The sequence below is a fragment of the Xyrauchen texanus genome, chromosome 18 (genome assembly GCF_025860055.1).
Source record: "Xyrauchen texanus isolate HMW12.3.18 chromosome 18, RBS_HiC_50CHRs, whole genome shotgun sequence".
Classification (NCBI taxonomy): Eukaryota; Metazoa; Chordata; class Actinopteri; order Cypriniformes; family Catostomidae; genus Xyrauchen; species Xyrauchen texanus.
The window spans coordinates 28,645,485-28,658,901 of NC_068293.1; the positions used below are offsets into that span (position 1 = coordinate 28,645,485).

The following is a 13,417-nucleotide window of genomic DNA, read 5'->3' on the forward strand; positions in this document are numbered from 1 at the left end:
GTCTATTTTATAGAAAGTTAATGGGAACAAAGAGAAAGTCTTGATGGAAGCCAATGAAAAGGTAAAATGCCACTTCCAACTGAAAGTATTGTCTAATGAAAGTTGTTTGTTGGAACATGACACCACCTAATGGTGATATTAGAACATAGCACTTTGAGAGCAGAATAGACAGCCCTAGCAGTAGTGCCAACCACTGACCTCTTATATATGACAGGTGAAGTTTACAGAACAGTAGTACTGTGTACTGTGGTATATTGTTTGTGTAATTTTTTTATTTTCATTAAACAGTTTACACATTTTTTATAGATAAAGTGCTCTTATATAATGTACTTAGCTTTTACACTCTTATAGTAAACCTCTTATTAAAGGTGACGTTAGCTGTATTGGAATAACACTTCGTATAATAAAAAGCATGCTAGCAAGAGACTAAAAAAAGGATGTGCAAAGTTGGCTGAGAAAGTTGTGCAAAGATTCTACAAAGGAAAATATTTCAAACTCCTAGTCATGATTATGTAACAGCATTCTCTTACACATTTATTTTTCATATCTGAAAATGTGTACTTTTGGGCTATTGTGGCTAGCTGTAGCATCCCAATTAAAAACTCACAACAGATGTACTTGCAACATGAAACAAAATGGAACTTGAAACCAACAATCTGATTTAAGGGGCATTCACACATATAATTTAAAGTGATTACCTTGCTAGACAACTGTCTGCATTGTGATTTATGCATTTAGTCTCACTTATATTGTTCATGATGATATGATGCATCATACACTGCTGCATATTATATACAAATGATATCCAATTTGAAAACAATTTTTAAAAAGCTTTAGTCAGTTGTGCAGTCCTTCCATAACATTAGTGCATTAAGCAGCAGTACCACAAATTACACCTCCAGCCATAAGATCGCTGTATATGTGCTAAGAGCAACCTACATTCATCGACATGTTTACATTCAAACTAAATCTTTGCACTCCCTGTAAACAGAAGGTTTTGTCCACTGTATTATTCCTCATATCATGGCATTGGTCAGGTTGCTGAGTGAGTGTATTTTATTGGTATGGCGTCTCTTCCTGCGGACACTTCTCAGGTAGTTCCTATACAGAATCACGCTAATCACACGATCCTGGAACTGCTTTGATACAATATAGAAGAGTATGATGTCCAGCACTGTACTCACATTCATTAAAAAGGTAGTGAAGGCCCCCCAGGTGTTGTAACCTTGCCCACCACTCTCCAATAGCAGGCAAACAAAACAGACATGGAAAGGGACGAAGCACACCAGCACTTGAATGGTCAATGTGATAATGATCCGGATTGACTTTTGCTTGACTTTGGGCTTCAGGTTAGATGTGCGTCCATGTATTAGGTTGTACACAATGTTAATGTAACAGCCCACCATAATGCATACTGGCACCAAGAAAAAGAAGACAAGACGAGCAAAGTGGATGGAATTGTCGTGCCGCAAATAGATGATGTCATGCATCTTGATGCAACTGGTATAGTTTGAGACGCTGTCTGGATCTTCTTCCAGGAGAACGAGAGTAACAGTGCTGCCCAGGGTCATGATCCAGACCCCTGCACAGGACACCGTGGCTTTAAGGACACTCTTCAGTTCTTTGGTGTGTCTCGGTTGCACGACGGCAATATAGCGATCTGTGCTAATCAGGGTGAACACCCATAAGACAAGGCAGGGATAGAGTACAGTCAGTGCAGCATTAACTCTGCAGAACACATCTCCAAATGGCCAGTAATCCAGACTGTATTAGACTATTCAAAAGAGAAGCAGTAAGATGAACACCAAGTCCACTAAAGCGACATTGATCATGTAAACCGTGATAGAGTTCCATCTTTTTGTGGTTAAGGCAAAGATCCAGAGGGCTGTCAGGTTGACCACTGAGCCGATGATGAAGATAATGCAGTAAAAGACAAGGCTAACAGTCCGGTATACTTGGGGAATGTGGCCCTCCATGGTGATGGGCAACGATGTGTTATTATCCACAATAGTTTGCCTGATTGGACCATAAAAATGAAACCAATATAAGAAAAAAATGTAATTTTATTTGTATTTTTTTGCTGACATGCTTTAAAACATTCTATAGGGCTGCACAATTAATCGAGAAAAAAAAAATATCAAGTTTACACTTACAGCTGTTGCAAGTAAATGCTAATTACAGAATTCTCTTCAGGTATATTGCAGTCATGCCTACATTTCTTTTACAAATTGCCGGCAGGGAAACAATTTAGCGGGATATACATCACACAGGGATGCCGAAGGGGACAACCAGCACATGTGGAGCACTTACCTCAGTACGGGGGCCTAGTGACACCCGTACAGGGGTGGCAGCGAGACTCTCCGAAGACTCGACGGCCGCTAGGCTAGACAGGAAGAACGTTCAGGGTTCACACTTCCTGTGAACTTAACTGGGGAAAGAGCGCACGTCTTCGCCTCAAGGGAGGGGAAAGGCGCTTTGCACAAGCGATACACCCAGACAGCTGACCCGAACTTACCTGTTTTTGTCACCTTATAACACACAGGATGAAACTGGCTCAACCCTGAGGTTATAGAACCTCGCAAAGGTGTTAGGTGTTGCCCAACCCGTGGCTATACATATGTCTGCTAGAGAGGCGCCGTGGGACAACGCACAAGAAGCCACAATGCCCCTGGTAGAATGGGCTTGTAGGCCAGCAGGGGGCGGCACGAGCTGGGCATGGAATGCCATAGTGATGGCATCGACAACCCATTGGGCGATCCTCTGTTTGGAGACAGTGCTTCCCTTCTGCTGTCCGCCGAAGCAAACAAAGAGCTGCTCGGTGCTTCTAAAGCTCTGCGTGCGTTCCAAGTAGATGCGAAGAGCATGCACTGGACACAGCAACGCCAAGGCTGGGTCTGCCTCCTCCTGGGGCAATGCTTGCAGGTTCACCACTTGATCCCTAAAAGGGGTCGTGGTAACCTTGGGCACGTAGCCCGGTCGGTGTCTCAGGATGACGTGAGAGTAAGCCGGACAGAACTCTAGGCACAGTTCGCTAACAGAGAACGCCTGCAGGTCCCCTACCCTCTTGATGGAGGTGAGTGCCGTCAGGAGGGCGGTCTTCAGAGAGAGTGCCTTTAGCTCTGCTGACTCAAGGGGTTCAAAGGGAGCTCCCCAAAGGCCCCGAAGGACCACGGAGAGGTCGAACGAGGGAACGAGGCGCGGCCTGGGGGGTTTAACCTCCTCATGATGTGCCGATATAGCGGCTACATACACCTTCAAGGTGGAGGGGGACAGCCGGCCCTCCAACTTTTCCTGCAGAAAGGAAAGCACTGATCCAACTGCGCATCTCTGGGGGTCTTCACCACGGGGAGAACACCACTGAGCAAACTCACACCACTTCAGGCCGTAAAGGCTGTCACGAGGAGCGTGAGGTCCGAGAACCAAATCCAGGAGGGCCAATAAGGGGCCACTAAGAGGACCTGCTCCCCATCCTCGCTGATTTTGCACAACATCTGTGCAAGTAGGCTCACTGGGGGAAATGCATACTTGCGAAGCCCCGGGAGCCAGCTGTGTGCCAAGGCATCTGTGCAGAGGGGGCCTCAGTCAGGGAGTACCATAGTGGGCAATGGGAGGATTCCGGGGAAGCGAACAGGTCTAACTGTGCTTGGCCAATTCGACTCCAGATCAGCTGAACCACCTGGGGGTGGAGCCTCCACTCTCCCCTGGATGTAACCTGCCGCGACAGCACGTCCGCTGTGCTGTTGAGGTAGCCTGGGATGTGAGTGGCTCGCAGCGACTTGAGTCAGTGCTGACTCCAAAGGAGGAGACTGCAGGTGAGTTGTGACATGCGGCAAGAGCGTAGACCGCCTTGGCGGGGTGCTTACCCCGGATCAATGGCAAAAGCCTCCTCAGGGTAAGTAGTACTGCCAGTAACTCGAGGTAGTTGATGTGCCAAGGCAGTCGCGGGCCAGTCCAAGGGCCGGTGACTGAGTGCCCACTGCATACGGTGCCCCAGCCCCGTTGGGAGGCATCTGTCATAACCACGACGTGCCTGGAGACCTGGCCTAGGGGAACTCCTGCCTGTAAGAACGCTAGGTCTGACCAGGGGCTGAGAGAGCGACAACAAGCTTGCGTGACGAGGACGCGGTGTGTGCCGTGGCACCATGCTCGTCTCTCGACTCAGGTCTGTAGCCAGTGCTGGAGTGGTCTCATATGCATTCACCCAAGCAGTGTGACCATCGCTGAGTCCCATATGCCCTAGGAGCCTCTGAAAGGATTTCAGTGGGACCAACGTGTTCCATCTGAACATATGCAGACAGCTCAGCTATGACTGTGCACGCTCGCTGGTGAGACATGCCATCAATGAGACCGAGTCCAACTCCATACAAGAGAAAAGAGATGCTCTGAACCGGGACAAGCTTGCTCTTTTCCCAGTTGACCAGAAGCCACAAGCGGCTGAGGTGCCTGAGCACCAGGTACCTGTGAGCACACAACATGTCTCGCGAGTGAGCTAAGATTAGCCAGTCGTCGAGATAGTTGAGGATGCGGATGTCCGCTTCCCTCATTGGGGCAAGGGCTGCCTCTGCGACCTTCGTGAAGGCGCGAGGGAACAAGGACAGGCCGAAGGGGAGGACATTGTACTGATATTTGCCCAGCAGCACTGTAGGCTTTAGCCGTCAGAGACAACGTCATCCTGCAGGCCCTGGACGGGAAACTTGGGCGGTTCTGCCAAGGAATCGGCGCGTAGCCCCTTGCCGCCCCGTGGTCGAGGGTAGTGACAGCAGAGGAGCTCATGGCTCGCGTGCATGCAGTAAAAGGTGCCTGCCACGAGCACCTCCGGGAAGAAAGGAATGGGGAGGAGCGTGCCGTGAGCGGTGCTCTGGCCCCAGGAACCAATCGTCGAGCCACGACGGTTCGGGAGGAGGCGGAGGAATCCACTCCAGCCCGACACTCGCGGCTGCCCGGGCAAGCATGGCTGTCAGCTCCGCGTCAGCCTGCGACTGTGCTTCCGCACTCGAGGGTGGAAGTCCAGCCGAGTCCTCAGCGTCATTCATGACGACCCCATAGATCGGGATCTAATCGTCATCAGGCGCTCCGAACGAGATCGCGGGTCCAACGTAAAGCGAACCGGCAACCCTGCTCCAGCGCTCGGTTTGAGCATACGAGCGTGACAGGGAGTGGGAGGTCCGTGGGGTTATACCCGGCAGAGAGGCTCCCACTGAGGTCCCCATATCGCCCCCAGTGCTAGCCGACACTGACTCATACCCGTAAGTAGAAGGACCGAGTCAGGGAGCGGCTGGGGTGGCTTGCGGTCTTACGAGGGCGAGCCGCGACCGCAATGTAGCCATGCACCCTTTTATACCCGTATGTCCGGGGGAGTGGCATGCAAATTCCACACGACAATTCTCATTGGCCTTCTCTCAAGATCAGAGATGTCTGGGCTCATCAACACAACGTCGAGTGAGTGACAAATGGGGAACTGCAGTTTTATATATGTATATATTTTTTTGTATATATCAAGGAAATTATTAACATTTATGTTTTTGGTCATAACTGTGCAGCCCTAACAGTCGGTCTGTGCAGTCTGAGGATTGGTAACATCTTTCAAGGCATCAGATAAGCGTTCAAAGGAAAAGTGAAAAAGGCTTGGGTATCCCTTACAAAAATAAAGGAGTGTGATTTTTTTTAAATAAATAAAAAAATAAAGTAATTACAAGAAATTAAATCAATGTATATAGACAAGCACACTACATGTAAAGAATAATTTAAATCCTAACACAAAAACTTAGTCTTAAAAAATATATATTTGCATTAGCTTTTCTGAATCAATTGACCAACATCTGAAAAACTTTCATCAAATAAACTTTCATCAAATCATATTGTACCCTAATATTTTTTTAAATATACATTAATTACTAATATATTAGCTGAATATTATGTAGAATCACATTAGACTTAAAGCATATTCTAATAATAACTGCTGCTGTTATAACACCTTTAAGTTTTAATTGTGTTTTATTTCAAAGTAAAATCTTTAAAATTACCTGCCTCAGAGATCCATGAGTTCATCATGTGTTGGCATTAAAACTATTCCGATGCATGCGGGTGACAACTGTAATGTGTCATCACTGCAAAGCTCAGATGTAACATAGAGGAAGTCATGAAGCCAGTGCCTTTATTTAGATTAGTTTTTTCTTTTGGTTTCTGTGAAGCCCCTTTGCTTCCTGTAATGCATGTACTGGTAGAGAATGTAAAGCAAACAGTATGCAGTTTGAGAATTGTGGAGATGTAAAGATTTGACAGGTTTGGGTGCTGGTTATTGATTGAGAAAATAGGTTTTGTCACACAGCATTAGCTCTCATGGGAGCAGCTCACAGCAGGTGACAACAGAAGGCACATGGTTCTGAAGAGTTTTAATTAAACACAGGATGCTAAGCTTGTTGGTGTATGAACAGGAAATGAGATATTTGTAAGGTAGGTTTGAGACTGCGAACAGAAAGACTGTTCTTAAAACCTCAAGTACAAACAGAAAAGCTCTAGATCTACAAAATGCAGATCCCTTTTAAACTCATTATTTTGACTGAGATCAAATAGGTACTTGAAGACTAATTTGATTGTGATAACTACACCACAGTTTTCAGGCACAAATATTAACTATGCCTCAAATAGAGATTTAAAATAGCATGGAAGTTGTAGTTCTTCTTCTTCTTCTTCTTCTTCTTCTTCTTCTTCTTCTTCTTCTTCTTCTTCTTCTTCTTCTTCTTCCTTCTTCCTTCTTCCTTCTTTCTTCTTCTTCCACCCTTTGTTTCCATTTTAATTACTAGTGTTGTTGTTTCCTCATTAAAAATTTAAATTGGAATAATGCAATAATCTGTCACAGTACCTCAGAAAACAGTGTCTCATAATTTTCCTCATATGCGACTTTAATCCTTCGCTGTCATAGGTCATAAAGAGCTAACAAAACTTATCGAAACATCAAAAGCCACAGCATGTATGTTAGATCCTATTCCAAACAAGCTCTTAAAATAGATATTCCCTGTAATCTCAGAACCTCTGCTTTATATTATTTACTCCTTGATATCTTTAGGACATGTCCCAAGAAAATTTAAAATGGCAGTTATCAAACCACTTATTAAGAAGTCACAACTTGATCCTGGAGAACTGACTAATTATAGACCGATTTCAAATCTCCCGTTTATATCGAAAATACTTGAAAAGGTAGTATCCTTCTAAATATGTTCATTTCTACAGAGAAATAGTATATATATGAACAAATTCAGTCAGGATTTAGGCCTCATCACAGTACAGAAACCGCACTTATCAGAGATACAATGACTTGCTCTTATCATCTGATCGTGGCTGCATTTCACTTCTAGTGCTTTTAGATCTTAGTGCTGCATTCGACACAATAGATCATGACATTCTCTTGAATAGGCTAGAGAATCATGTTGGAATTTTTGGAGTTGCATTAGCATGGTTTAGGTCCTATTTAGTAGACCGCTACCACTTTGTCTATGTAAATAAGGAACTGTCAAACCAAACAAAAGTAAAGTATGTAGTGCCACAGGGATCAGTTTTAGGGCCTCTGCTTTTCTCTTTGTTTATGCTTGATCGTGCCGCTGGGGTTGATGCATATGACTCGAGTCCCAAGACGAGCATGGCGCCGCGGCATGCACCATGTGATGGTCACCCCCGGCTGCCGCCAAACATTCAAACCCTGGACAGACCTCTGCTTTCTGCGGGCAGGAGTTCCCTTGCAGCAGGTGTCCCAACACGTCCTGGTCATGACCGACGCCTCCAAATTGGGTTGGGGCGCTGCGTGCCACTCACATCCCCGGCAACCTTAATGTGGTGGTGGACGTGCCATCACGACGACGCTTGACCAGTGGAAATGTGGAGACTTCACCCCCAGTCAGTCCTGCTGATTTGGGAACGGTTCAGCAAGGCTCAGGTTGACCTGTTCGCCTCCCAAGAGACCTCCCACTGACCACTCTGGTATGCCCGAACAGAGGCTCCCCTCAGGGCAGACGCACTGTCACACAGCTGGCTCATGGGACTGCGCAAGTACGCATTTCCCCCAGTGAGCCTTCTTGCACAGGTGCTGTGCAAGGTCAGGGAGGATGAGGAACAAGTTACTCTAGTTGCTCCCTATTGGCCCACCTGGGCTTGGTTCTCGGACCTCGTACTCCTCACGACAGCACCTCCCTGGCAAATTCCCCTAAGGAAAGACCTTCTTTCTCAGAGATGGGGCACGCTCTGGCATCCACACCCAGACCTCTGGAACCTCCACGTCTGGCCATTGGATGCGGAAAATCTAGCTGATCTACCACCTGCCGTCGTAAACACGATCAACCAAGCCAGAGCCCCTTCTACCAGGCAACTTTACGCCCTAAAGTGGCGCTTGTTCGCGAATTGGTGTTCTTCTCGGGCCAAAGACCCACAAAGGTGCGCAGTCAGGTCAGTGCTCTCATTTCTGCAGGAGAGGTTGGAGGGGAGGCTGTCCACGTCCACCTTGAAGGTGTATGTAGCTGCTATCGCAGCCCACCATGACGCAGTAGACGGCTAGTCTTTGGGTAAGCACGACTTGATTATCAGGTTCCTTAGAGGTGCTCGGAGGTTAAATCCCTCCCGGCCAAGCCTGTTCCCCTCCTGGGATCTCTCAGTGGTCCTCTCGGGCCTTCAGAGACCCCCCTTCGAGCCTCTAGAATCAGTTGGACTCAGGGCCCTCTCCCTAAAAAACGGCCCTGTTGATCGCGCTCGCCTCCATCAAGAGGGTCGGGGACCTGCAAGCGTTCTCTGTCAGCGACACTTGCCTGGAGTTCGGTCCGGCAGACACACATGTGATCCTAAGACCGCGGCTGGGCTACGTGCCCAAGGTTCCTACCACGCCCTTCAGAGACCAAGTAGTGAACCTGCAAGCGCTGCCCCGGGAGGAGGCAGACCCAGCCCCTTCGTTGCTGTGTCCGGTACGTGCTTTGCGTACCTACATGGACCGCACGCAGAGCTTTAGATGTTCTGAGCAGCTCTTTGTCTGATTTGGTAGACAGCTGTCTCCAAACAGAGGCTCTCCCACTGGGTGGTGGACGCCATTTCATTGGCCTATCATCCGTAACCTAGACGTTTCTGTTAACTAATACATAGTAATAGACCTAATAATAAATGTCTGCCCTTTGACAACTGAACATCATTATATGATTCAAAGAGTAAATATGGTATTATCACAGCATTCTACAATGATTTAATATGATTACGTTAAGTAACTCAAGTAGGGTATGCTCTACACGCTAATCGTAAGCTAACTGAAAACAAAGACAGAACTTTTATTTTTATTTGACCATTTGTAGATTGGCTTATGTGAAATATCTTAAAAGATATTAAATGGTGGAATTTAAAGGATAAGACTACATACATCAGCAAGCAATATTTCTGGTTAGGCAACAAATTGAATACCCAAAGTAGTTCTTTCAGTCAATGGAATCGCTTTGGGATCCAATGGAATGGGACCTTGCTTGGAATTTCACACAACAGAAATGTACAGTAGCAGGAGAGAGGTAAGCATGCATGTATTTGGTAAATGTAAAATTTAAGTAAATCATTGAAAAATGTATATCGGTCGACGGTTAATATCTCAAAATAAAAAAATAAAAAAAAAACATTTATAAAAACATAAATGTTAACAACTCACTTTACCTCTTACTAAAAGGTTGTGTTCAAGTTGGCTTGGACCAAGAGCAGCTTCTGTCTATATTTTCAAAGTTCATCTAAGCATAACTTCCCATGCATCTGCTGTTCTGCTTCTCTGGTGTCTTGGTCAAGGCACACTATATTTAGAACTTTTCCTGTTTTTGTCCAGTCTTTCACCTGCTAAAGAGTACCTATTTTGTCAGTATAAAAACTACTTATACAGTCCAGAAACTGACAAAATGACATGCAATGCACTTTGCAGTAAACATTTTCCACAGGTTTATGTGCCTCCCAGAAAGGCACAATATGAATTACTGAACCAACAAACCAGCACAGACACTTAACAGTCAGGTTACAACACATTTACTATAAGATGACGTCTGTTGTATTTTGTCTTCACATTTCTTGTGTTGTGTTATTTCTCCCTCTTCTGGTTATTTGTTGCAATTGCACTGAAATCAAAACTTGATCTTGTTCAAGACTAGAACAAATTTTGGACCACTGAGTGAATTTTGTGTACACTTTTTCTCCAGAATTAGACTACTTAAAATTAAATGAGAAGTCATGTCTGCTTAGTTGTTGCAGAAAGATTATTAATGTCCTAAGAACCACTGAAACTGGATGTTTGATTTCAGACCTTGTGTTTTTATTTTAAATTGGAGACAGTAGTTGAATTTACTATTGGGCTAGTGGCCAGAAACTGGACACTTGCCTTTTATTTCAATGGTTAACTTTTGCTTAACTTTTTCTGGATGAGGTACTGCTAATTATAAATTGTATAGCTTCTTTTTACACAATCTGGCCAGGAATGTCTTGTTAGGCCTTGGAAGTTCGTATGACTAGTTGCATGATCATGAGTTGTTCAGGATTGGGGAACAATTCAAATAGATGATGATATAGTCATTACAAACCATGATCATCAAGCAGGGTTGTGAAGGTTCCTTTTAAAATGTATACCACTACAGAGTACAGAATACAAGCAATCAAATTACATTTGTAACATATTTCATTAGATTACTGAAGGTCAGTAACGTAATCTAAATACTTTTTTTTAGCACAGGTAGATATTTTTCATTTGTTTTGACTATAAAAGACTAAATAAAGTACGAAAATACATTTCACTGTGAAAGCGCCTTGTCTGGAAAAAGCCTATATATACAGGTGAAACTCGAAAAATTAGAATATCTTGCAAAAGTTCATTAATTTCAGTAATTCAACTTAAAAGGTGAAACTAATATATTATATAGACTCATTACAAGCAAAGTAAGATATTTCAAGCCTTTATTTGACATAATTTTTATGATTATGGCTTACAGCTTATGAAAACCCCAAATTCAGAATCTCAGAAAATTAGAATATTACATGAAACCAATAAAAAAAAGGATTTTAAATACAGAAATGTCGGCCCTCTGAAAAGTATAATCATGCATATTTACATTTACATTTATGCATTTGGCAGACGCTTTTATCCAAAGCGACTTACAGTGCACTTATTACAGGGACAATCCCCCCAGAGCAACCTGGAGTTAAGGGCCTTGCTCAAGGGCCCAACAGTGGCATCTTGGTGGTGCTGGGGCTTGAACCCCCGACCTTCTGGTCAGTAACCCTGAGCCTCAACCACTGAGCCACCACTGCCCACAAGTACTGAGGTGTTGTGGGCAGTGGTGGCTCAGTGCTGAGTACATAACACCACTGCATATGTACTCAGTACTTGGTTTGGGCCCCTTTTGCATTAATTACTGCCTCAATGCGGCGTGGCATGGATGCTATCAGCCTGTGGCACTGCTGAGGTGTTATGGAAGACCAAGATGCTTCAATAGCGGCCTTCAGCTCTTCTGCATTGTTTGGTCTCATGTCTCTCATCTTTCTCTTGGCAATGCCCCATAGATTCTCTATGGGGTTCAGGTCAGGCGAGTTTGCTGGCCAATCAAGCACAGTAATACCATGGTCATTGAACCATTGAACTGGAAAATGAAGTCAGCATCTCCATAAAGCTGCGCTGACTCTGGACTTAATAAAGCACAGTGGACCAACACCAGCCGATGACATGGCTCCCCAAACCAACACAGACTGTGGAAACTTCACACTGGACTTCAAGCATCTTGGATTGTGTGCCTCTCCATTCTTCCTCCAGACTCTGGGACCTTGGTTTCCAAATGAGATGCAAAATTTGCTCTCATCATAAAAGAGGACTTTGGACCACTGAGCAACAGACCAGTTCTTTTTTTCTTTAGCCCAGGTAAGACGCTTCTGACGTTGTTTGTTGTTCAGGAGCGGCTTGACAAGAGGAATACTGACATTTGAAGCCCATGTCCAGGACCCGTCTGTGTGTGGTGGCTCTTGATGCAGTAACTCCAGCCTCAGTCCACTCCTTGTGAAGCTCCCCACACATTTGAATGGCCTTTTCCTGACAATCCTCTCCAGGCTACGGTCATCCCTGCTGCTTGTGCACCTTTTTCTTCCACACTTTTCCCTTCCACTTAACTTTCTATTAATGTGCTTTGATACAGCACTTTGAGAACATCCAACTTCTTTTGCAATTACCTTTTGAGGCTTTCCCTCCTTGTGGAGGGTGTCAATGATGGTTTTCTGCACAACTGCCAGGTCAGCAGTCTTCCCCATGATTGTGAATTCAACTGTACCAGACTGAGAGACCATTTAAAGGCTCAGGAACCCTTTGCAGGTGTTTTGGATTAATTAGCTGATTAGAGTGTGACACTTTGAGCCTACAATACTGAACCTTTTCACAATATTCTAATTTTCTGAGATTCTGAATTTGGGGTTTTCATAAGCTGTAAGCCATAATCATCAAAATGATATCAAACAAAAGGCTTGAAATATCTTACTTTGCTTGTAATGAGTCTATATAATATATTAGTTTCACCTTTTAAGTTGAATTACTGAAATTAATGAACTTTTGCACGATATTCTAATTTTTCGAGTTTCACCTGTATATATATATATATATATATATATATATATATATATATATATATATATATATATATTATTATTATTATTATTTTTTACTGGAAAACAATATTAAAATTCTCACTAAGAATAACATTTTTGCCTTACCTGTATTTGCTCTAATATCAAAGGACTTATTAAAGAAAAAAGTTATGCTCTAACGTATTTACATTTTTTTCCCATTTAATTCATTTTAAAATAAAATTGCGCCTGGCAACAGTTGCATGTAAAGGCAAGAAATAGCATTTCAACTTAGCATAAAGCTAAATGTTCACATGGCAATTTACAAAAGGTTAACTATTTTTGCTGCTCCAAACTTCAAACCCCACAGAGTGTACACAATGATATCCTTTTCTGATCATATGTGGATTCCGTTCATAGAATGAGGCAGAACATATATTATGTGTTGCTTTCTATACAATGAGGCTACATTGGTTAGCATTTCTTTAAAAAAATACCCTAACCACATAAAAAATTTGACAAACCATTATATCGTGCATTTTTTGGATTTATGTTTCATCTGTCATAGCGTTAACTGTTTTTGTTAAGCTGTAGAAACATTATGTAGCTCCTCTATTAAGCTCTCAAGGGAAAGTTCCTAAATGATGTCATATTCACCTTTAGACTTACAACAGTGTGAAAGAGCTTGTATGAATGAAACAAATCTTAGGAAATTTTTCAGAGCTGTTCAAAAGCTCCTCTGATCACATATGAATAAATGTTTTCCAACTGAACAGACTAATTATTTAATAAAACAAATTACAATAAAATGCAAAGTAATCTC

At 43.7% G+C, this 13,417-nt stretch overlaps 1 protein-coding gene across 1 annotated transcript; it reads right to left on the reverse strand.

Annotated features, from left to right (window-relative positions):
* Nucleotides 1-1,016: 1,016 nt before the first annotated feature.
* On the reverse strand, nt 1,017-2,208 carry LOC127658814 (N-arachidonyl glycine receptor-like). Its single transcript, XM_052148358.1, is given in 2 exon segments — nt 1,017-2,016; nt 2,180-2,208. Coding segments are annotated over 2 exon segments (1,029 nt in total).
* Between the last annotated feature and the right edge of the window lie 11,209 nt (nt 2,209-13,417).